Source organism: Grampus griseus (assembly GCF_964374135.1).
Source record: "Grampus griseus genome assembly, chromosome: 3".
In the NCBI taxonomy this organism is placed as follows: Eukaryota; Metazoa; Chordata; class Mammalia; order Artiodactyla; family Delphinidae; genus Grampus; species Grampus griseus.
This window is the reverse complement of record NC_139019.1, coordinates 28,504,619-28,530,519: the sequence shown is the minus strand read 5'-3', so window position 1 is coordinate 28,530,519 and position 25,901 is coordinate 28,504,619. Positions and strand designations below refer to the sequence as shown.

The window sequence follows — 25,901 nt, the reverse complement described above, 5'->3', positions numbered from 1 at the left end:
TTTGAAGATGTTGTCTAGACTTTTTTCCTTTTTTTATCAGAGTACAGTTGACTGACAATACTATATTAACTTCACGTGTGCAACATAGTGATTCAATATTTTTATAGATATACTCCATTTAAAGTTATTATGAAATACTGGCTTTATGCCCTGTGCTGTACAATATATCCTTGTACCTTATTTATTTTATACATAGTAGTTGTACCTCTTCATCCCCTCCCCCTACCTTGCCCCTCCCCCTGATCCCTCTCCCCACTGGTAACCACTAGTTTGTTCTCTATATCTGTGAGTCTGTTTCTGTTTTGTTATAGTCATTCATTTGTTTCATTTTTTGGATTCCACATACAAGTGTGAGATGTAATCGAGACTTATTTCACTTACTGACTTATTATTTTTCCTACTTGCTTGCTAATCTTCCTTCCTTCCATCCTTCCTGAGAGCAGAATTTTTATGTATTTCATTTTGAGCCCTCATTCAACCATCATATTCCTATCAGTTTGGTGAACAAACAAATGCATGAATGAATATACCTAACTTGACCATTTAAAATTCAAGATTTTCTTTATCAAATTTTTCCAACTCTCTTTCTTCCCCCTCCAGACTACTTTCATAATTTCCTGTAACTTTGGAGTCAAGAGACCTTTCAGCCTCCTCAATGGGTAACTCCAATTTTGCAGAAAGGAAAATGAGACTGCGGGAGTGAAGAGAATTCGAATTCTTAGAAACACTCAGAACTTTTTCCCCCATATCAGAACAGTAACTAATGTAGAGAGACACAATGAAAAGCTTTTGAAAATGTGGAATTCTCAGAAAACTTAGCCATTATTTTTTGGGTCATTTCTATGTGTGGATAGCCAAAAGCAACTTGCTTTTAAAGTAAGAGCAAATGAACAACATTTGTGATTATTTAGAGCAGAAAAGTGGATGAGTTTTCTCTGAAAGAAAGAGAGTCAGTGTCATTACTTTCCAGATTCATTTAAAAACACAATTGCTCATTGTGTTTCTCAGGAGGGTGACTTTATAGCCACACAAAACACCAACATTACATCCATGGATTCAAACCTTCATGCTGAACAAGAGACATCATTTCCTCAGCTCTCTCCACCTGTAAAATTTTCTCGATACTGACCTTGAATCCTAAAAATTAGCAGCATTCTTTTCTAAGAGTACTTATAAGGTTTCTAGATAGCTCTTCCAGCTCCAATATTCTCTGATTCTATTATTCCATCCCACTGCTATAGAGAGGTCAAGATCTGTGCTGCCAGAGGAGGATGGAGGTGGCCAGTGAATGAGCGAAACGGTACCAGGCTGGGAGTCAGAAACTGGGAGTTTTGTTCTTGTTCTGCAGCTAACTAGCTTGGTGATCTTAAACAAATTAATTTACCACTTTAGGCTGGTTTCTACATCTATAAAATGAGCATTTTGACCCCCCCACACACACACAAAAAATCTAAGCTTCCTTCTAGCTCCAAATATTTAATGATTCCTCTGGCCCAGCTTATCTTTTCTTTGCCACGGTCTTGTGTTGTCATGGACTTCAGGTTGTGTTTTACAGGAAGGTTTTGTCTTCCAGATCTCCTTGCATGTATTTATTATCATAGTACATGGCCTAGCACCTCTCTCTCCTCATGCTCTACAAGAATAGTCAAAAGCCATTTGTTCTTTGTTTATTGGAGCCAACCCAGTACTGGGAACTGGGCTAGGCACGGGGATTCAGGGACTAGGAAAGTCAAAGCTTAGAAAGCACCTCTATTGACAGAGAATGGACGCCTGCAACCCCCGGCCCTGGCAGAAGTTTGAACTGAACAGAGAATTACAGTCCATACAGGCAGCAGAGGGAGGAACTTCCCAGGCTTGTGAGGGACCCAGGTGGGAGAAACCATGACTTCCCCCGTATCCTCTGTGCCTTTCCTGACTAGATTTGAGAGGACCTCCCTTTTTTTCTCCAGAAAATTCATTATTTTTTAATTTTTAATTTTATTGAAGCATAGTTGATTTACAATGTTGTGTTAATTTCTGCTGTACTGCAGTGACTCAGTTATACACATATATTCTTTTACATATTCTTTTCCATTATGATTTATCACAGGATATTGAATATAGTTCCCTGTGCAGTGCAGTAGGACCTTGTTGTTTAAGAAAATTCATTATTAATATACCTCAGTTTGGGGCCTGCGCTCACTGGCCTGGTGACGTCAGAGGCTGGAAAACTCCACCATCCATGCCGCTCATTGCCTCCGTTTTGAATATGCAGACTTCGTAACTGAGATGCACCTGCGCAGAGCACCAATTACCTCACCTCCTTCCCTACCTGCGATTACCTTTCCCCACATCTAAGACCACCCTGCTTATTCCATAAATATCCCAACTGGGGAGGCAGTTCTGAGACTTGTCCTCCAGTCTCCTCGCTTGGCTGCCTTGTGAGTAAAACTCTTTCTGAGCTGTAAAAAAAAAAAAAAAAAAAAACATACCTCAGTTTTAAATCCAAAGGCTGATTTAAATAAGAAATAAACAAAAGTGCCTCAGGACTTTGATTCAGGTAACTATAGATGATTTTTACGAACGTGCCTGTGTGATGTTTAGCTGAGGACACTAACACTTCACTTCACTTCACTTTCAGCAGGTGCTTTCTGGACCTCTGTAACCAAGCTCGGTCTTCATACAAAGCCCAGCATGCCTCAGTGTGACTTCACACCTGAAAGATACCAGGTGAGAGTAAGAGCTTTGGGAATACCCCAGCGAGGTGGTTCTTCCTGGGAGGCCTCAAGTAGTTGCTTCCTCAAGAAGGACCCACAGACGGCCCTGCCTGCCACTGAGCCATCTGTCTCAGATGTCCTATCCCTTAAGTCACTGGGAGCATCTGAACTCTCACCCCATTCAGTGGCATTGCAGGAGTTGGTGTGTGTGTGAGACAGAGACAGACAGAGGCAGAGATGGAGAGACAAAACAGAAGGAGACAGAGAATACAAGGAAGAGACTGTCCATGACAATATATGTATCCCAGGGATGTAGGCATAGATGCACACACACAAAGAAATACATGGATCACAAATGTGAAGGCTCACGTTTTATTCTATCTCATATGTCAATGCATAACCTGACCTTCCTGAGTCCTCCACCAAAAAATATAAAGTTGTCATTTTGCTCTCAGGCTAATAAATATTGGACTCATTCTCTCTCTCTCTCTGTGTGTGTCTCTGTCTCCCTCTCTCCCCAACACCCCTTCATCCTACATAATATTCATAAGTTAGAAATTGTAGAATTAATAGAGTCAGGAGGGACCCACGGAGAGGAGAACTATAGGACAGAGGCTTTGTAATTAAAGACATAAACACCACAAGCACTTCATTGTTTGTTTTTTTCTGCTTTTTTTTTCTTTTTTTTTTTTTCCGGTATGCGGGCCTCACTGTTATGTCCTCTCACGTTGCGGAGCACAGGCTCCGGAAGCGCAGGCTCAGCAGCCATGGCTCACGGGCCCAGCCGCTGCGCGGCATGTGGGATCCTCCCGGACCGGGGCACGAACCCGTGGCCCCTGCATCGGCAGGCGAACTCCCAACCACTGTGCCACCAGGGAAGCCCAATTCTTTTATTCTTAAAAAAAAAAAACATTACTTCAGACATTTACTTCCAACGTCTTTTACTTTTTTTCACAGCTAGAATTAACTCAAAGCCAAGGCTTTCCATTGAGAGGTAGAAAATTCCAGCCCCCTTCTCCATGTTTGATCTACAAAGGGATTAAAGGGCCACATGAATAATTTCCTCCACTTGAGAGGAAGGACCTGGGTGTCTGTCCCACAAGGAGGTCACTGGGAAAATAGCTGCCCTGATGAGCAAGGGTAGCAGCCCTGTGCCAGGGTGGTGGGAGGCCAGGCACTGCTATATGGACCTGCTAGTGATGTTTTAAGCAATGTGGGGATAAGGAAGATGTTAAATGCTTAAATCTTGCCTACCTACAGTCCCTTGCCTATAATCGAGTCCTGGAGATCCACAAGCAACATCTTTCTCCTGTGCTGACGGCCTATTTCTCAGAGCCCTTGTTGCTCCACCAGGGGCACATGGAGTGGCTCTTTGATTATGAAGGAAACAGATACCTGGACTTCTTTTCTGGGATTGTCACTGTCAGTGTTGGTCACTGCCACCCGTGAGTATGCTTAAAATTCTGGGATTTTCACGCCAGAAAAATATACGATAAACAGGCTAATGATCATGTTCGTGATTCAGAACCTCAGTTAAGAGGGGCACTTCAAGATGGTGGAGGAGTAAGACGCGGAGATCACCTTCCTCCCCACAGATACACCAGAAATACATCTACATGTGGAACAACTCCTACAGAACACCCACTGACCGCTGGCAGAACACCTCAGACTTCCCAAAAGGCAAGAAACTCCCCACGTTCCTGGGTAGGGCCAAAGAAAAAAGAATAAACAGAGACAAAAGAATAGGAACGGGACCTGCACCAGTGGGAGGGAGCTGTGAAGGAGGAAAGGTTTCCACACACTAGGAAGCCCCTTCACGGGCGAAGACTGTGGGTGGAGGAGGGGGGAAGCTTCGGAGCCGTGGAGGAGAGCGCAGCCACAGGGTTGCGGAGGGCAAAGCGGACAGATTCCTGCACAGAGGATCAGGGCCGACCGGCACTCACCAGCCCGAGAGGCTTGTCTGCTCACCCGCCGGGGCGGGCGGGGCTGGGAGCTGAGGCTCGGACTTTGGTCGGAGCGCCGCGAGAGGACTGGGGTTGGCAGCGTGAACACAGTCTGCAGGGGATTAGTGCACCACGGCTAGCCGGGAGGGAGTCCAGGGAAAAGTCTGGACCTGCCGAAGAGGCAAGAGACGTTTTCTTCCCTCTTTGTTTCCTGGTGCGCGAGGAGAGGGGATTAAGAGCGCTGCTTAAAGGAGCTCCGGAGACGGGCACGAGCCGCGGCTAAAAGCGTGGACCCCAGAGACGGGTATGAGACGCTAAGGATGCTGCTACCGCCACCAAGAAGCCTGTGTGCGAGCACAGGTCACTATCCACAACCCCCTTCCAGGGAGCCTGTACAACCCGCCACTGCCAGGGTCCCGGGATCCAGGGACAACTTCCCCGGGAGAACGCACGGCGCGCCTCAGGATGGTGCAACGTCACGCCGGCTTCTGCCGCCGCAGGCTCGCCCCGCCCTCCGTGCCCCGCCCCCCCCGGCCTGAGTGAGCCAGAGCCCCCGAATCAGCGGCTCCTTTAACCCCATCCTGTCTGAGCGAAAAACAGACGCCCTCCAGCAACCTACATGCAGAGGCAGGGCCAGATCCAAAGCTGAGCCCCTGGGAGCTGTGAGAACAAAGAAGAGAAAGGGAAATCTCTCCCAGCAGCCTCAGAAGCAGCGGATTAAAGCTCCACAATCAACTTGATGTACCCTGCATCTGTGAAATACCTGAATAGACAACGAATCATCCCAAATTGAGGAGGTGGACTTCAGGAGCAACTGTAGACTTGGGGTTTGCTTTCTGCATCTAATTTGTTTCTGGTTTTATGTATATCTTAGTTTAGTATTTAGAGCTTATTATCATTGGTAGATTTGTTTATTGGTTTGGTTGCTCTCTTCTTTCTTTGTTTTTATTACTTTTAATTTTATAATTTTTAATAATTTTTTATTTTAATAACTTTATTTTATTTCCTTCTTTCTTTCTTTTTTTTCTCTCCATTTTCTTCTGAGCCATATGGTTGACAGGGTTTTGGTGCTCCTGCCAGGTGTCAGGCCTGAGCCTAGGAGGTGGGAGAGGTGAGTTCAGGACACTGGTCTACCAAAGACCTCCCAGCTCCATGTTATAACACACGTCAAAAGCTCTCCCAGAGATCTCCATCTCAACGCTAAGACCCAGCTCCACTCAACAACCAGCAAGCTACAGTGCTGGACACCCCATGCCAAACAACTACCAAGACAGGAACACAAACTGATGCATTAGCAAACAAGCTGCCTAAAATCATAATAAGCTCATGGACATCCTAAAACACACCACCAGACGTGGTCCTGCCCACCAGAAAGACAAGATCCAGCCTCATCCACCAGAACACAGGCACCAGGCCCCTCCACCAGAAAGCCTACACTACCCACTGAACCAACCTTACCCACTGAGGGCAGACACCAAAAACAACAGGAACGATGAACCTGCAGGCTGTGAAAAGGAGACCCCAAACACAGTAACTTAAGCAAAATGAGAAGACAGAGAAATACACAGCAGATAAAGGAGCAAGGCAAAAACCCACCAGACCAAACAAATGCAGAGGAAATAGGCAGTCTACTTGAAAAAGAATTCAGAGTAATGATAGTAAAGGTGATCCAAAATCTTGGAAATAGAATGGAGAAAATACAAGACACGTTTACCAAGGACCTAGAAGAATTAAAGAGCAAACAAACAATGATGAACAACACAATAAATGAAATTAAAAATTCTCTAGAAGGAATCAAGAGCAGAATAACTGAGGCAGAAGAAAGACAAGTGACCTAGAAGATAAAATAGGAGAAATAACTATCACAGACCAGAATTAAGAAAAAAGAATGAAAAGAATTGAGGACAGTCTCAGAGACCTCTGGGACAACATTAAACAAACCAACATTCGAATTATAGTGGTCCCAGAAGAAGAGAAAAAAAAAAAGGGACTGAGAAAATACTTGAGGAGATTATACTTGAAAACATCCCTAATATGGGAAAGGAAATAGTCAATCAAGTCCAGGAAGTGCAGAGTCCTATACAGGATAAATCCATGGAGAAACACACCAAGACACATATTAATCAAACTGTCAAAAGTTAAATACAAACAAAAAATATTAAAAGCAGCAAGGGAAAAGCAACAAATAACATACAAGGGAATCCCCATAAGGTTAACAGCTGATTTTTCAGCAGAAACTGCAAACCAGAAGGGACTGGCAGGACATATTTAACAAGATGAAAGGGAAAAACCTACAATCAAGATTACTCTACTCAGCAAGGATCTCATTCAGTTTCAAAAGAGAAATTAAAACCTTTACAGACAACCAAGAACTAAGAGAATTCAGCACCACCAAACCAGCTCTACAACAAATGCTAAAGCAACTTCTCTAGGCAGGAAACACAAGAGAAGGAAAAGACTTACAATAATAAACCCAAAACAATTAAGAAAATGGTAATAGGAACATACATATCAATAACTACCTTAAATGTAAATGGATTAAATGCTCCAACCAAAAGACATAGACTGGCTGAATGGATACAAAAACAAGACCCACATATGTGCTGTCTACAACAGACCCACTTCAGACCTAGGGACACATACAGACTGAAAGTGAGGGGATGGAAAAAGATATTCCATGCAAATGGAAATAAAAAGAAACCTGGAGTAGCAATACGCATCTCTGATAAAAGAGACTTTAAAATAAAGACTATTACAAGAGACAATAAGAACACTACATAATGATCAAGGGATCAATTCAAGAAGAAGATATAACAATTGTAAATACTTATGCACCCAACATAGGAGCACCTGAATACATAAGGCAAATGCTAACAGCCATAAAAGGGGAAATTGACAGTAACACAATCACAATAGGGGATTTTAACACCCCACTTTCACCAATGGACAGATGATCCAAAATGAAAATAGATAAGGTAATGCAAGCTTTAAATGACACATTAAAAAAGATGGACTTAATTGATATTTATAGGACATTCCATCCAAAAACAACAGAATACACATTTTTCTCTAGTGCTCATGGAACATTCTCCAAGATAGATCATATCTTGGGTCACAAATCAAGTCTTGGTAAATTTAAGAAAATTGAAATTGTATCAAGTATCTTTTCCGACCACAACGCTATGAGACTAGATATCAATTACAGGAAAAGATCTGTAAAAAATACAAACACATGGAGGCTAAACAATACACTACTTAATAACGAAGTGATCACTGAAGAAATCAAAGAGGAAATCAAAAAATACCTAGAAACAAATGACAATGGAGACACGACGACCCAAAATCTATACGATGCAGCAAAAGCAGTTCTAAGAGGGAAGTTTTTAGCAATAAAATCCTACCTTAAGAAACAGGAAACATCTCAACTAAACAACCTAACCTTACACCTAAAGCAGTTAGAGAAAGAACAATAGAAAAACCCCAAAGTTAGCAGAAGGAAAGAAATCATAAAGATCAGATCAGAAATAAATGAAAAAGAAATGAAGGAAATGATAGCAAAGCTCAATAAAACTAAAAGTTGGTTCCTTGAGAAGATAAACAAAATTGATAAACCATTAGCCAGACTCATCAAGAACAAAAGGGAGAAGACTCAAATCAATAGAATTAGAAATGAAAAAGAAGAAGTAACAACTGACACTGCAGAAATACAAAGGATCATAAGAGATTACAACAAGCAACTATATGCCAATAAAATGGACAACCTGGAAGAAATGGACAAATTCTTAGAAAGCACAACCTCCTGAGACTGAACCAGGAAGAAATAGAAAATATAAACAGACCAATCACAAGCACTGAAGTTGAAACTGTGATTAAAATTTTAATCTTCCAACAAACAAAAGCCCAGGACCAGATGGATTCACAGGTGAATTCCATCAAACATTTAGAAGAGAGCTAACACCTATCCTTCTCAAAATCTTCCAAAATATAGCAGAGGGAGGAACACTCCCAAACTCATTCTACAAGGCCACCATCACCCTGATACCAAAACCAGACAAGGATGCCACAAAGAAAGAAAACTACAGGCCAATATCACTGATGAATACAGATGCAAAAATCCTCAACATAATACTAGCAAACACAATCCAACAGCACATTAAACGGATCATACACCATGATCAAGTGGGGTTTATACCAGGAATGCAAGGATTCTTCAATATACGCAAATCAATCAATGTGATACACCATATTAACAAATTGAAGGAGAAAAACCATATGATCATCTCAATAGATGCAGAGAAAGCTTTTGACAAAATTCAACACCCATTTATGATAAAAACCCTGCAGAAAGTAGGCATAGAGGGAACTTTCCTCAACATAATAAAGGCCATATATGACAAACCCACAGCCAACATTGTCCTCAATGGTGAAAAACTGAAAGCATTTCCACTAAGATCAGGAAGAAGACAAGGTTGCTCACTCTCACCACTCTTATTCAACACAGTTTTGGAAGTTTTAGCCACAGCAATCAGAGAAGAAAAGGAAATAAAAGGAATCCAAATCAGAAAAGAAGAAGTAAAGCTGTCACTATTTGCAGATGACATGATACTATACATAGAGAATCCTAAAGATGCTATCAGAAAACTACTAGAGCTAATCAATGAATTTGGTAAAGTAGCAGGATACAAAATTAATGCACAGAAATCTCTTGCATTCCTATACACTAATGATGAAAAATCTGAAAGTGAAATCAAGAAAACACTCCCATTTACCATCGCAAGAAAAAGAATAAAATATCTAGGAATAAACTTACCTAAGGAGACAAAAGACCTGTATGCAGAAAATAATATGACACTGATGAAAGAAATTAAAGATGATACAAATAGATGGAGAGATATACCATGTTCTTGGATTGGAAGAATCAACATTGTGAAAATGAATCTTCTACCCAAAGCAATCTACAGATTCAGTGCAATCCCTATCAAACTACCACTGGCATTTTTCACAGAACTAGAACAAAAAATTTCACAATTTGCATGGAAACACAAAAGACCCCGAACAGCCAAAGCAATCTTGAGAATGAAAAACGGAGCTGGAGGAATCAGGCTTTCTGACTTCAGACTATACTACAAATCTACAGTAATCAAGACAGTATGGTACTGGTACAAAAATAGAAATATAGATCAATGGAACAGGATAGAAATCCCAGAGATAAACCCATGCACATATGGTCACCTTATCTTTGATAAAGGAGGCAGGATTGTACAGTGGAGAAAGGACAGCCTCTTCAATAAGTGGTGCTGGGAAAACTGGACAGCTACATGTAAAAGTATGAAATTAGATCACTCCCTAACATCATACACAAAAATAAGCTCAAAATGGATTAAAGACCTAAATGTAAGGCCAGAAACTATCAAACTCTTAGAGGAAAACATAGACAGGACACTCTATGACATAAATCACAGCAAGGTCCTTTTTGACCCACCTCCTAGAGAAATGGAAATAAAAACAAAAATAAACAAATGGGACCTAATGAAACTTCAAAACTTTTGCACAGCAAAGGAAACCATAAACAAGACCAAAAGACAACCCTCAGAATGGGAGAAAATATTTGCAAATGAAGCAACTGACAAAGGATTAATCTCCAAAATATATAAGCAGCTCATGGGGCTCAGTATCAAAAATACAAACAACTGAATCCAAAAATGGGCAGAAGACCTAAATAGACATTTCTCCAAAGAAGATATACAGACTGCCAACAAACACATGAAAGAATGCTCAACATCACTAATCATTAGAGAAATGCAGATTAAAACTACAATGAGATATCATCTCACACCAGTCAGAATGGCCATCATCAAAATATCTAGAAACAATAAATGCTGGAGAGGGTGTGGAGCAAAGGGAACCCTCTTACACTGTTGGTGGGAATGTAAATTGATACAGCCACTGTGGAGAACAGTATGGAGGTTCCTTAAAAAACTACAAATAGAACTACCATATGACCCAGCAATCCCACTACTGGGCATATACCCTGAGAAAACCATAATTCAAAAAGAGTCATGTACCAAAATGTTCACTGCAGCTCTATTTACAATAGCCTAGAGATGGAAACAACCTAAGTGTCCATCATCGGATGAATGGATAAAGAAGATGTGGCACATATATACAATGGAATATTACTCAGCCATAAAAAGAAACGAAATTGAGCTATTGTAATGAGGTGGATAGACCTAGAGTCTGTCATACAGAGTGAAGTAAGTCAGAAAGAGAGAGACAAATACCGTATGCTAACACATATACATGGAATTTAAGGGAAAAAAAATGTCATGAAGAACCTAGGGGTAAAACAGGAATAAAGACACACACTAGAGAATGGACTTGAGGATATGGGGAGGGGGGAAGGGTAAATTGTGACAAAGCGAGAGAGAGGCATGGACATATATACAATACCAAACGTAAGACAGATAGCTAGTGGGAAGCAGCCGCATAGCACAGGGAGTTCAGCTCGGTGCTTTGTGACCACCTGGAGGGGTGGGATAGGGAGGGTGGGAGGGAGGGAGACGCAAGCGGGAAGAGATATGGGAACATACGTATATATATAACTGATTCATTTTGTTGTGAAGCAGAAACTAACACACCATTGTAAAGCAATTATACTCCAATAAAGATGTTAAAAATAAATAAATAAAAATAAAATAAAATCCCCAGCGCATAAGTCTCCTTTTGAACACTCCTCTTGGTGAGGAATTCATTACATTTTGAGGCAACATATCGCATTGCCAGATACCTCTGGTGGTTAGAGAAACTCTTTCTTGTGTGGGGATGAAATCAGCCTCTTGAAACTCTTTGAGAAATAGCCGTGGGTTTGAGTTCAATGGCCTGTGTTGTGTTGGGAGGGACATGCCCGCTGGCACTGTGGGTAACTCTGCTCTTCTGTTTATCCAGGAAAGTAAACGCAGTGGCACAAAAGCAGCTTGGCCGCCTGTGGCACACAAGTGCCGTCTTCTTCCACCCTCCGATCCACGAATATGCAGAGAAGCTTTCAGCGCTTCTTCCTGAACCTCTGAAGGTCTGATGCTTCCAGTTCAAAGGGATAGGAGTCTCATGATCTCAGGGAAGCTGGCTTAGGAAATGAGAGTATGGGTGGGAATCAGGTCTGTTCTTTGAACGTCCAAAATGAGTGCGCTAGTGGCCATATCGGAAAGCACTCTAGGAGAAGAAAGGAATTGATGAATTACTGGTGAAACCAGCCGATGTTCACTTCATCAGTTCCAAACATCTGCCTCTCCTTGGTCACTCTCCTCACCACCACATCTTTGCAGAAATTACTTAGCGGGAGCCCCAGGCCTCCTGACACTCTCCTCTGTGTTCCTCAGGAAGTTTTCATCTCTTTGCTCCACATCCCCTCTGCAAAGTCATTGGAATTTCTTCTTTTTTTTTTAAACTTTTTATTTTATACTGGAGTAGAGTTGCATAACTATGTTGTGTTAGTTTCAGGCGTCCAGCAAAGTGATTCAGTTATACATAACCATGTATCTATTCTTTTTCAAATTCTTTTTCCATTTAGGTTGTTACATAATATTGAGCAGAGTTCCCTGTGCTACACAGTAGGTCCTTGTTGGTTAACCATTCTTCTTTAACAAAGAGTGGAGCCATTTTTTTAGAAAATTAATATACCATTAAGTTCATTTGGTCTGAGATGCACTTTGATATTTTTGCTAAATGAGATGTTTTTCTGCGTCTGAAATATTGAATTTTTTAACGATTAATGATTAATTAATCATTGAATCATTGAATTAATGATTGAATTGAGATGTTAAAATGTTGGCCAAGGTTTTCATTTCAGGATTCAATGAGTTAATACATATTTAGAACAGTGCGCCGTACCTGGTGTTAGCTATCATGATCATCTTCCTGTATTATTTAGGTACCATATTTACTATGTTATCTACAAGAGATGGAGGACGTTGCAAGCGCTGCAACCTCAGTTCAGGGCAGACACAGTCATGGATGAGTAGAGACGAGGAAGCCTGCAAGGGCACAGCCCTGGCCTCCCAGTCCCCGAGCCTGGAGGATCCAGTACCCTTCAGTTCTCCCCTTTCTTTCAACCAGGATGAGCTGCACTTTTTTGTTTGTTGCTCGTTTGTTTTAACATTCACAAACACCGAACAGGCTCCTCTGGGAGCCTACCTTGTCTCAAGCCTTCAGAATCAGGTGGGGCAGTCCAGGTTCAAGAACCAAGAGACCTGGTCCTCAGAGCCCCTCAGCCACTAACCACTGTATGTCTCAGCAAGTCTCTCCATCTTAGCACTTTGCAGAGAATCAGGTAAAACCAATGAAAATCTGGAATATTTCACAACTCCGACAATCCCTTAGTCATTTTTGTATCTCTAGTGCTTAGCAGCTGCTAAGTGAATAGCTGTAGAATTAATATAGTAATTCAATGACGGGACTGCTGGTACGAAGGGAACTCTCCTTAATAATCAGAGGCTGGGATACACTGTTTTTAACAATATCGAATGAATTGGGTAATCATGTGTCTCATGACCATGTGTCTTTTTTTTTCTCCAGGTCATTTTCCTGATGAACAGTGGCTCAGAAGCCAATGACCTAGCCATGCTGATGGCCAGAGCACACTCAAATAACACAGATATCATTTCTTTCAGGTAACCACACCTTGGAACATTCAACTTTAACATTGACTCACCCCAATATTACATGTTTATCTTTAAAATATAGCCTAAAGCAGGAGAGGGGCTTTCCTGGGGTGTTTTTCTAATTTTAGATTTTAGGGTAGGGTCAGTCAAATGAATTTTATGTCTGGATAACACCATCCAAATTGGCCTGATCCAAGGTAGGGGTCCCTGACCGAGGTAACCAAGAGTTTGGAGTCCCAGTTTTGTCATAGATTCTCCTCTGGAATTAAAAAGAAGGTGACATGACAGCTTTTTCACTTTAAAGATGTGGTACAGAAACTAACACACAACGTTTTTCATGAACTATGCTCCAATATAAGAGAAAAATTAAAGATTAAAATTTTAAAAAATAAAAGTTAAAAAAAGGTATGGCATTGACTATGACCTATGCCAAATAGTGAACGATTGGTCTGCACCCCCAGAAGCTCATGACTTTGCCCTATGACACTGGGCCCACTTTCATCTCTGCTTATGGTAAGGAGCCATAGCCTGAATAGCCTACATGGACTTCCTTTTTTGTCCTACCCAGTGTTCCACAGGCCAGTGATCATAGAAAAGTAAACTTAACCCAGTCCTCCCACTGTTTTCTGTCTGCAGAGGAGCCTACCATGGATGCAGTCCTTACACACTTGGCTTGACAAATGTAGGGTTCTACAGAATGGAACTCCCCAGTGGGATGGGCTGCCAATCCGTAAGTTTTGAGATTTTTGTCATATTTCTCTAAAAACTCCTGGGTGTGTGGAATCATTTATCAGATTTTCCAGGCATTAGGACTAGAAACTCATACAAATTAGCTTATATTACATAACTATAATGAATCAGGGGCTCAATTTGACTTAATCGAATTAAAGACCATTTAAGGGAAATGTTTCTTAGGAAGACCTTCAGAGTGTGAGTAATAATTAATGACAGAGATTTTTTTAGTTTTCTTTTGCTTTTAAATAAAATCAAGTCAACTGCAAATAAATGCACTGAAATAACTTCCCAGAGCCTTGAATGCATAAAATTTCCATAGAGTCATCCCTGTACTCACCTTCTGTTCTCACTCACTGTTTCCACATTTTCAGCATCAGAATCAGATACCTAATTATTCTTATTCTTTCAGATGCCCTTACCGACCAAACTCTTGAGCAAATTGTTTCCAGGCTGACATTGAAATCAGTTTGCTTTGTAGAGGGCCCTCATAATTGATTGCCAAGAAAAAAAATTATCTCTTCAAAGCAGAATATTAGGTTTTTGTTCTAAGTGGGAGAAGAGTAAAGGAGGAATCTTAGTATCAAATTAAGAAGCCCTCTTGCCTTAACTGGCACCATAGGTTGCCCCAAATTGGCTGTCTTGTGTTCACGTCTTGCTAAACTCCCTCTTTTGTCATTTGCAGACGATGTGCCCGGATGTTTTCCGTGGCCCTTGGGGAGGAAGCCACTGCCGAGATTCTCCAGTGCAAACAATTAGGAAATGCAGCTGTGCACCAGGTCCAGCTGGGCAGGGAGGGAGGCACATGGTGGAAGGTCAGGAGGGGTAAGGAATGTGGAGAGAGGCAGAACCATTCCTGGGTGAACAGATTCAAAAAAGTGGGAAAGGGAAAGCCAAGGCAAATCCAACTAGGAAATCACCCCTCACTGAACTAACACCTCTTATGCCAATGACCACTATACCATCAGAGCATCCATCTCCTGTTAGGAAACTCATCTCAGCATCTCATGCTGTCAGAGCTAAGCCAAAAACAGACTGTCACCTGCTGCTTCACTAAAGGCGCTCTCTTAGCTCTCCCAGCAATAGCTCTGCTACCAATTTTAAAAGAAAACAAGGGTTTTTTTGAGGGATTATTTGCCAATTCCCAATGGGAGAAGGGGAAAGGGGAAAGAACACTTAGAAATCTCAAAACTCCAATGAGGAAGTTCCCCAGGGACTCAGAGTACCAGCCAAAATGAGAATCTTTGTCAAAACAGAAGACCAGGGCTTCCCTGGTGGCGCAGTGGTTGAGAGTCCGCCTGCTGATGCAGGAGACACGGGTTCGTGCCCTGGTCCGGGAAGATCCCACATGCCGCCGAGCGGCTGGGCCCGTGAGCCATGGCTGCTGAGCCTGCACGTCCGGAGCCTGTGCTCTGCAACGGGAGAGGCCACAACAGTGAGAGGCCTGCGTACCGCAAAAAAAAAAAAAAAAAAAAAAACAGAAGACCATTCCTGAAGGCTGCTGACATCTCTTCAAAAGTTGTAAAGGCGTCAGCATCTGTTCTTTGCTCATCAGCAAGGTCCACCTCGCACTTGTCATCCCAGTGCAGGACCCTTTGGACAGCTGCCCCTAAGCAGTGCTGAAGGAAATCACTAAACGCTCCAACTGAGAGATCTTTAATGGAACAGGGTGTCACTGGGCTGAGAGGAAGAATGCAAATGGAAGCCTTAAAAATCAGCTTCGAAAGGAAGAAAATTCACAGTCATCTTAAAATTCAGATGGGATAATGGCAATACGGACGTAGGAGGATGAAAGAATGAGCTTTAGAACAAGATGTTATAGTCACAGAACTTAAAACCATAGGGAAGTTTAAAGCTATCTTTCACAGTCTCCATTTTAAAGATGGAGAAACACGTCCACACCTAGGAGGCCGAGAGCTAGGACTTGACTCCAATTCTTCTGCCCTCAAAGCCAGTACTCCCCAGCCATGACCACCCTTGTTCACACCCATATGCCAGCAGGAGGAACCCAGGCTTAAAAATAATTCCTGCTCTGCTGGCCAGGATTGAAGAGACACATAAGTCAGGAGCCCTGGGTTGGACTTTTAGCCCTACCGTGGCTCAGCTACAAGCAAAGTTCCATCTTTTGCCTCCGTTTCTCATCTATGAAATGGAGACGGCAATACCTGCTCCCATGGCCCCTCATCCCAGGCCTTCAAGAGACCAAGGAAGAGAGCTTTTGTAGAGGCAGGCAGACAGTAGTGATGCCAAGTACAGTCATGACTGTATCTCATATCCACGTGGCACCAACAACTAAGATCAGTTGGATGAACCTCACAGACGTCAAAAGCACCAGCGCAGAGCTTCAGCGGCAGAAGCCCTCAAGACATGGTCACTTCCTTCCTTCCCAGCTCTGTGTCCCTCCCTCTCTGAGGCCTTCTCTCCCTCAGGCCAACTGGAATATACCAGAGCCCCAGGGTCATCTCTCTAGTGGCCTCTAGAGGTTAAATGATAGTGACAGGCAGACATTTCTGCTTCTCGGAACTGTGATCTTTGGCACGTCTGAAGTCAGCTGTTTTCTTAACGCATATCTTCAAGAGACAAGACTGATATCATATCTTTATACAAAAAGGGACTTCAGGGGCTTCCCTGGTGGCGCAGTTGTTGGGAGTCCGCCTGCTGATGCGGGGGGTGCACATTCGTGCCCCGGTCCGGGAAGATCCCACATGCTGCGGAGTGGCTGGGCCCGTGAGCCATGGCCACTGAGCCTGCACGTCCGGAGCCTGTGCTCCGCAACGGGAGAGGCCACAACAGTGAGAGGCCCACGTATCGCAAAAAAAAAGGACTTCAGCCTCCTCTGATGCTGTTAGGGCCTGAGAAGAGTTTGGTATTTGCTGTAAAAAGGCATATTCATGTATGTTTATAAATGCATCCCAAAGTGTGAATTATTCTGAGTATAGAAGGTTCCAGTTCTCCATTCCTCTTAGAGTTCATTCAGTGGGCACATCCAGGTGCCAGTCTTGGTTGGGGGCTTTTCTTTCACCTCAAAAGTATGTCATCACCCATTTTTGAGCCTAATATAGATATTTGTGGTAGATTTCATTCCCTTCCTCCACCTCCTCCTCAGGATTTTTTCTTTTCCACTGGTCATTCCAGTCCCTGAATTTCAGATGTAACTTGTGATGAAAAGCACCTCTCAACCCACTACCCCAAAATGTTCCAAACCTAGTACTGATCATGTCATTTCTCTTTCTCCTTTTGCAAGACAAGTTTCCTTTTTCTTAAAAAAAATGTTCTTTCTTGGCGTCTCACTCTGCTTAACTCTCTCTTTACCACCAGCTAAAATGAAAACTCTTCCCTCTCTACTCCGTTGCCTGGATAGCATACAGGAGAGCATCCTCTCTCCACTCGCTTGATGTTGTCATGGTGACACTACTGCACCAAGTCTCTCTCCAGAGGCGACCTGACCTGAAGCCACAGCAACGAGCCAATGAAGTAAATGCGAAATGAAGGAAAAAGCCAATGACAGTTGATGACCTCTCATCACTGAATTTATGGGCAGTGGGGGGGAAAATTATGAAAGATCTAGCGCAGGTTCAAGCAAAACCTTCTCCATGGTTTGGTTTTGTCCAAATTTAAGCCATTAGGGTTGATTTTGCTCCACCCTTTCATTTCTCTAGTTGCAAATGATCTTACTAAATTCCCAAATTATATCCTTTGAACATATATCTAATTCACCCTTTAGGGCCATCCTAGGTTGTTTTCTCTTCCTTTCCTAATAATAATAGGAAATTTCAACCTCTAGGGGCACAGATTTATTTGTCTACTATATCCTACCCATCATGCAACATAAGTGATGCTAAAAAATGTACTTCCTGGGTTTGCTATTCATGTCATTACTTCCTTCTTCAAACCCCCAACCCTCAACTCCAGCTAACTAAAGATCAGGTAACTCTGTCAAGCAAGCTTTCCCAAACATCGCATGTAGCCTCAAAGTATGTTTGGGGCCAGGTCATGTTTTTCCCACTTTTAATGAAGAGCTGAAGTATTCAATATAAAATATATTTATGGTTCACTTTTGAAGACCATAACTGAAGGTTTCCATTCCTTATCTCTAGCCTTCAGTAGACAGGATCGCAGCCATGTCTCTAAGCATCATGATGGTAGATGGTGACTTGCCTCCCAGACTGCTTTCAGCAGAAACCTCCCATCACACCCAGCTCTCTCTCTGCATCTCTTCTGCTATCCGTGGATGTGGGTTTAGATTCAGAGACTATGTGATGCTGTTTAGAACCAAATTACAGGTGTGGATAAAAATTCTGAAGGTTCAGTCATACATGGATGTACTTGATCTTGGACCTTTGGTATTCCAGAGGAGAAAGCTTCCTCTGCCTTGCTATAATGGATGAAAGTTACCTGACTGTAGTACATTCCTGTTTAGACTGAATTCTGATTGCTATATAAACATATTTATTAACGATAAAGACTGAGATACTTTGTTGCTTTAAAATTGCACATCAGATTAAGTAACGATGAAAGGTAAACATGGTTATTTCCAAATAGATTAAATCCACACAGCAATTACATTTGAATTAAATCTACACTGTTGAGAGGATCAGTATCCTTAGATAAAACAGCTATCAATACCAGACTCAATGATGCTTTGGAGCATTGCTTCTCCAGGTGGAAACAACTGAAGTGGTTTGCTTATGCTTTTGTGGCTATGCTAGTCTAGCTGCTTGAAACAAAGTATGAGTCATTCTGACAGAATGTTCAGAACATTCAGAAACCTATATCCTCATATCCTGGTTTACTGTATCTTGAGGGACTCTATTCAATTTACTGTCCTGTTTTCTTTTTTCCTGTTTCCCCCCCATTCTTCTGGATGCCATTCTCACATCTTCAAATGCTGTGTTTTCTGTTGTTGTTGTTTGTTTGTTGCAGACTGCTGCCAAGCTAAAGACCAGTATATTGAACAATTCAAAGATACTCTGAACACTTCTGTGGCCAAATCAATTGCTGGATTTTTTGCAGAGCCGATTCAAGTGAGTGTATTAACCAAACATTAATTGAGCTCAGTTCTAAATTATCAGATTTTTAACTCATACATTCTAGAGAATTCCAAATTATTTAAGTGACCACTGCTATGTCCCTCTCCAAACTTCATTCATTCCATTGGTCCCCTTAAAAAAAAGATGAGGGGGCGCTGGTTTTCAGTTGACCTTTGAAAAAACCATCTCCTGCACTCCCAGACTGAACAGAGAGATAGATGAAACTATTGAATCCCTAAATCTGTAAAAATAGACAACCCCAGCAATTTTTAGTTCTTTATCACCCACACTGTCAGGGGGAGCCTTTCTATAATCTTACTAAATCCCCTAATCTACTTTTCCTCTACTCTCAGGAAAGAATATGTTTGCATCCTTTTTCAGCAGGCATGGCATAAGAGTAATGGCCCCTCTTTTCACCCATAGTTGAAATAGTTCTAGAGACTGTTTTAAAAATTGCTAGTATCACTAACGCTAATGTTGATCATAATCCATCTTCAATTCTCTTTTAATACTTTCAAGGGCTGTGCTGTTACTCTAAGTCTTCTTGGTTTGGTCTTTTGCAGGGGGTGAATGGCGTTGTCCAGTACCCAAAGGGGTTTCTAAAGGAAGCCTTCGAGCTGGTTCGTGAGTGGGGAGGCGTGTGCATCGCAGATGAAGTGAGTGGTCATGGAATAGGTGCGATTCAGTGCAGCTGGGACAGGAAAAGCACAAGGAGAAACTTCTTTAAACCCTCCTCTGTGGTCCAGGCAGAAAGCAACCACTCTGGGGATTCCAAGACTTGGGTATAAGTTAATGAAGCTTTGGCTAGTTGACTGGTTAGTTCGTTATTGGATTAGTTTGTCCATTTAATCAAGTACAACAGAACTTAAACATCCAAATTGAAGTCTATCAAATAAATTGTTAACAGGCATAGGTGATGCTGCCATTCCTCAACATACTTTTAAAATTCCTTTTGGGGAGTGCATGTCAGGAGCAGCTTAACCTTAGTTTAATCTCATAACCAAGTTTTCATCTTAATTTTTGTCAAAATAATATTAACCAGTCTGGAAGCATTCATCTTACCTTAATAACAAAATTTGTTTGGAAATCATACTTAAAAAGAAAAGGTCCCACCTCTAAGTTAGAAGAGGGCCACCATCATAGATATTCAAAGAGTAGTTCCAGGGACTTCCCTGGTGGTCCAGTAGTTGGGACTCCACGCTTCCACTGCAGGGTCATGGGTTCAATCCCTGGTCTGGGAAATAAAATCCCACATGCCGTGCTGCATGGCCAAAAAAATTTAAAAAAAATTTTAAGTAGTTCCAAAAAGTAAATTCTAAAATAGTTATGGCAACATTGTTGGAATAATCATACAGTATCTCTAAGGGGACACTTTAAGGGAATAAAATCCATGGGCTCTGTGAGCTGTAGCCTGTGTCTTTCCTAAAGGGATTAATTTACATTATAATCACACCCCTTATTGGAGTGTATCTGGTCTTCTGCCTCCTGAGAATAGCAATGGAGATCAAAAGACCAGAGGGTAGTCGCCACAGCCTCCAAAGTGCTCCTGAATCATTTCTGGGTCCTGATTCTAACAAGTGGTTAGACCACAAAAAACAGGTGGAGAACTTGAATGATTCATACCTGTTTCAGTCCTGCCATCTTTGCCTAAACAGTTTTCTTCAACTAAAACATCCCCTATAGGGGACAATGGGCTGCCCCCTCAGCAGAATTCTTTTGCAGTTTCCTCCTGTGCAGCCAGGTCTCTGTGATCCCCAGATGAACTGGATGACCCCCGGGCATTGCACAGAGAAGCGTGGGCCAGCTCCTCCTGTTGTGTCCATCCTCCCTTTCCCATCCTGCCCGTACAAGTTTAGGGGAAGTGAACCAAAGTCCTGAAGAAAGTTAATCTGCTATTAAAAGAAGAAAAGTCTATTCAGTCAGTTTATAATTAGCTACACTGGTGAAGAGAATAAGCTTTAACCTTTGGAATCAGCCACAGTGAAGCTGCCACCATTGGATTAATTAGCGGGAAGGTAGATTGAATTCAAAGAAACTAATGGATTTCAGAATTTCCTACGGTATATGTTTTTATCATTTTCAACAACCTAATTGGAAACTAACACAGGGTGACCTTCAGAAGGACTGTCCTAATGAGTAGGTAAAGATAATAGCTAGAAATTTTTGAGCACTTACTAAGTGTCAGGCACTGTTCATAATGCTTTGTATGTAACAACTAAGTTAATATTCATCACGGTTCTGTAAGGAGTGTCCAGTTGTAATTATGCCCATTTTACAGATGAGTGAATTGAAGTCCAACATGGTTAATTTGCCTGTTGAGATCATGCAGTTAGTAGGGACAGAGCCAGAATTCAAACCACACTAAGCCAAGACCACACTAACCACTGGGCAAACCTGACTCTCAAGAATGACAGAAGAGTAGATAGACTCATCCACCAAAGGACAGACAGCAGAAGCAAGAAGAATTACAATCTTGCAGCCTGTGGAACAAAAACCACATTCATAGAACGATAGACAAGATGAAAAGGCAGAGAGCTATGCACCAGATGAAGGAACAAGATAAAACCCCAGAAAAACAATTAAATGAAGTGGAGATAGGCAACCTTCCAGAAAAAGAATTCAGAATAATGATAGTGAAGATGATCCAGGACCTCGGAAAAAGAATAGAGGCAAAGATCGAGAAGATGCAAGAAATGTCTTTAAAAGACCTAGAAGAATTAACGAACAAACAAACAGAGATGAACAATACAATAACTGAAATGAAAACTACACTAGAAGGAATCAATAGCAGAATAACTGAGGCAGAAGAAGGGATAAGTGACCTGGAAGACAGAATGGTGGAATTCACTGCTGCAGAACAGAATAAAGAAAAAAGAATGAAAAGAAATGATGACAGCCTAAGAGACCTCTGGGACAACATTAAATGCAACAACATTTGCATTATAGGTGTCCCAGAAGGAGAAGAGAGAGAGAAAGGACCCAAGAAAAATATTTGAAGAGATTACAGTCAAAAACTTCCCTAACATGGGAAAGGAAACAGCCACCCAAGTCCAGGAAGTGCAGTGAGTCCCATACAGAATGAACCCAAGGAGAAACAAACCAAGACACATAGTAATCAAATTGGCAAAAATTAAAGACAAAGAAAAATTATTGAAAGCAGCAAGGGAAAAATGACAAATAATATACAACGGAACTCCCATAAGGTTAACAGCTGATTTCTCAGCAGAAACTCTACAAGCCAGAAGGGAGTGGCATGATATACTTAAAGTGATGAAAGGAAAGAACCTAAAACCAAGATTACTCTACCTGACAAGGATCTCATTCAGATTCAATGGAGAAATCAAAAGCTTTACAGACAAACAAAAGCTAAGAGAATTCAGCAGCACCAAACCAGCTCTACAACAAATGCTAAAGGAACTTCTCTAAGTGGGAAACACAAGAGAAGAAAAGGACCTACAAAAACAAACCCAAAACAATTAAGAAAATGGTCATAGGAACATACATATCGATAATTACCTTAAACGTGAATGGATTAAACGCTCCAACCAAAAGACACAGGCTTGCTGAATGGATACAAAAACAAGACCCATATATACGCTGTCTACAAGAGACCCACTTCAGACCTAGGAACACATACAGACTGAAAGTGAGGGGATGGAAAAAGATATTCCATGCAAATGGAAATCAAAAGAAAGCTGGAATAGCAATACTCATATCAGATAAAATAGATTTTAAAATAAACAATGTTCCAAGAGACAAGGAAGGACACTACATAATGATCAAGGGATCAATCCACGAAAAAGATATGACAATTATAAATATATATGCACCCAACAAAGGAGCACCTCAATACATAAGGCAACTGCTAACAGCTATAAAAGAGGAAATTTACAGTAACCCAATAACAGTGGGGGACTTTAACATCTCATGTACACCAATGGACAGATCATCCAAAATGAAAATAAATAAGGAAACACAAGCTTTAAATGACACAATAGACCAGATAGATTTAATTCATATTTATAGGACATTACATCCAAAAACAGCGGATTACACTTTCTTCTCAAGTGGGCACGGAACATTCTCCAGGATAGATCACATCTTGAATCATAAATCAAGCCTCAGTAAATTTAAGAAAATTGAAATCATATCAAGCATCTTTTCTGACCACAACCCTATGAGATTAGAAATGAATTACAGGGGGAAAAAATGTAAAAAACACAAACACATGGAGGCTAAACAATACGTTACTAAATAACCAAGAGATCACTGAAGAAATCAAAAAGAAAATCAAAAAATACCTAGAGACAAATGACAATGAAAACACGACAATCCAAAACCTATGGGATGCAGCAAAAGCAGTTCTAAAAAGGAAGTTTATAGCTATACAAGCCTACCACAAGAAATAAGAAACAACTCAAATAAACAATCTAACCTTACACCTAAAGGAACTAGAGAAAGAAGAACAAACAACACCCATAGTTAGCAAAAGGAAAGAAATCATAAAGAGCAGAGCAGAAATAAATGAAATAGAAACAAAGAAAACAATAGCAAAGATAAATAAAACTAAAAGCTGGTTCTTTGAGAAGATTAAAAAAATTGATAAGCCATTAGCCAGACGCATCAAGAAAAAGAGGGAGAGGAATCAAATCAATAAAATTAGAAATGAAAACGGAGAAGTTACAACAGACATGGCAGAAATACAAAGCATCCTAAGAGACTACTATAAGCAACTCTATGCCAATAAAATGGACAACCTGGAAGAAATGGACAAATTCTTAGAAAGGTATAACCTTCCAAGACTGAACCAGGAAGAAATAGAAAATATGAGCAGACCAATCAAAAGTAATGAAATTGAAACTGTGATTAAAAATCTTCCAACAAACAAAAGTCCAGGACCAGATGGCTTCACAGGTGAATTCTATCAAACATTTAGAGAAGAGCTAACACCCATCCTTCTCAAACTCTTCCAAAAATTTGCAGAGGAAGGAACACTCCCAAACTCATTCTATGAGGCCACCATCACTCTGATACCAAAACCAGACAGAGATACTACAAAAAAAGAAAATTACAGACCAATATCACTGATGAATATAGATGCAAAAATCCTCAACAAAATACTAACAAACAGAATCCAACAACACATGAAAAGAATCATACACCATGATTGAGTGGGATTTATCCCAGGGATGCAAGGATTCTTCAATATACACAACTCAATCAATGTGATACACCATATTAACAAATTGAAGAAGAAAAACCATATGATCACCTCAATAGATGCAGAAAAATCTTTCGACAGCATTCAACACCGATTTATGATAAAAACTCTCCAGAAAGTGGGCACAGAGGGAACCTACCTCAACATAATTAAGGCCATATATGACAAACCCACAGCAAACATCATTCTCAATGGTGAAAAACTGAAACCATTTCCTCTAAGATCAGGAACAAGACAAGGTTGTCCACTCTCACCACTATTATTCAACATAGTTTTGGAAGTCCTAGCCATGGCAATCAGAAAAGAAAAAGAAATAAAAGGAATACAAATTGGAAAAGAAGAAGTAAAACTGTCACTGTTCGGAGATGACATGATACTATACATAGAGAATCCTAAAGATGCCACCAGAAAACTACTAGAGCTAATCAATGCATTTGGTAAAGTAGCAGGATACAAAATTAATGCACAGAAATCTCTTGCATTCCTATACACTAATGATGAAAATTCTGAAAGAGAAAGTAAGGAAACAGTCCCATTTACCATTGCAAAAAAGAATAAAATACCTAGGAATAAACCTACCTAGGGAGACAAAAGACCTGTATACAGAAAACTATAAGACACTGATGAAAGAAATTAAAGATGATGCCAACAGATGGAGAGACATACCATGTTCTTGGATTGGAAGAATCAATTGCGAAAATCACTATACTACCCAAAGCAATCTACAGATTCAATGCAATCCCTAGGAAATTACCAATGGCATTTTTTACGGAAGTAGAACAAAATATCTTAAAATTTGTATGGAGACAAAAAAGACCCTGAATAGTCAAAGCAGGCTTGAGGGAAAAAAACAGAGCTGGAGGAATCAGACTCCCTGACTTCAGACTATACTATAAAGCTACAGTAATCAAGACAATACGTACTGGCACAAAAACAGAAACATACATCAATGCAACAAGATAGAAAGCCCAGAGATGAACCCACGCACCTATGGTCAACTAATCTATGACAAAGGAGGCAAGGATATAAAATGGAGAAAAGACAGTCTCTTCAATAAGTGGTGCTGGGAAAGCTGGACAGCTACATGTAAAAGAATGAAATTAGAACACTCCTTAACGCCATACACAAAAATAAACTCAAAATGGATTACAGACCTAAATGTAAGACTGGACACTATAAAACTCTTAGAGGAAAACATAGGAAGAACACTCTTTGACATAAATCACAGCAAGATCCTTTTTGACCCACCTCCTAGAGAAATGGAAATAAAAACAGAAGTAAACAAACGGGGCCTAATGAAACTTCAAAGCTTTTGCACAGCAAAGGAAACCATAAACAAGGTGAAAAGACAACCCTCAGAATGGGAGAAAATATTTGCAAACGAATCAATGGGCAAAGGATTAATCTCCAAAATATATAGACAGCTCATGCAGCTCAATATCAAAAAAAACAAACAACCCAATCCAAAAATGGGCAGAAGACCTAAACAGACATTTCTCCAAAGGAGACATACAGATGGCCAAGAAGCACATGAAAAGCTGCTCAACATCACTAATTATTAGAGAAATGCAAATCAAAACTACAGTGAGGTATCACCTCACACCAGTTAGAATGGGCATCAT

The 25,901-nt window shown here is 40.9% G+C and overlaps 1 protein-coding gene across 4 annotated transcripts in view; it reads left to right on the top strand.

The window, feature by feature from the left end:
• Nucleotides 1–25,901, top strand: part of AGXT2 (alanine--glyoxylate aminotransferase 2) — a 44,269-nt gene that overhangs the window by 4,492 nt on the left and 13,876 nt on the right. For 2 of the 4 annotated variants that reach the window (XM_082652636.1, XM_082652634.1), the window contains exons 2-9: nucleotides 2,624–2,709; nucleotides 3,957–4,141; nucleotides 11,585–11,708; nucleotides 13,211–13,305; nucleotides 13,933–14,026; nucleotides 14,714–14,807; nucleotides 18,952–19,052; nucleotides 19,622–19,714. In XM_082652636.1, the coding sequence (XP_082508762.1) occupies nucleotides 2,624–2,709; nucleotides 3,957–4,141; nucleotides 11,585–11,708; nucleotides 13,211–13,305; nucleotides 13,933–14,026; nucleotides 14,714–14,807; nucleotides 18,952–19,052; nucleotides 19,622–19,714 (872 nt within the window). Of the gene's footprint in view, nucleotides 1–2,620; nucleotides 2,710–3,956; nucleotides 4,142–11,584; nucleotides 11,709–13,210; nucleotides 13,306–13,932; nucleotides 14,027–14,713; nucleotides 14,808–18,951; nucleotides 19,053–19,621; nucleotides 19,715–25,901 lie in introns of all 4 variants that reach the window. The other 2 variants (XM_082652635.1, XM_082652633.1) reach the window with 1 other exon arrangement.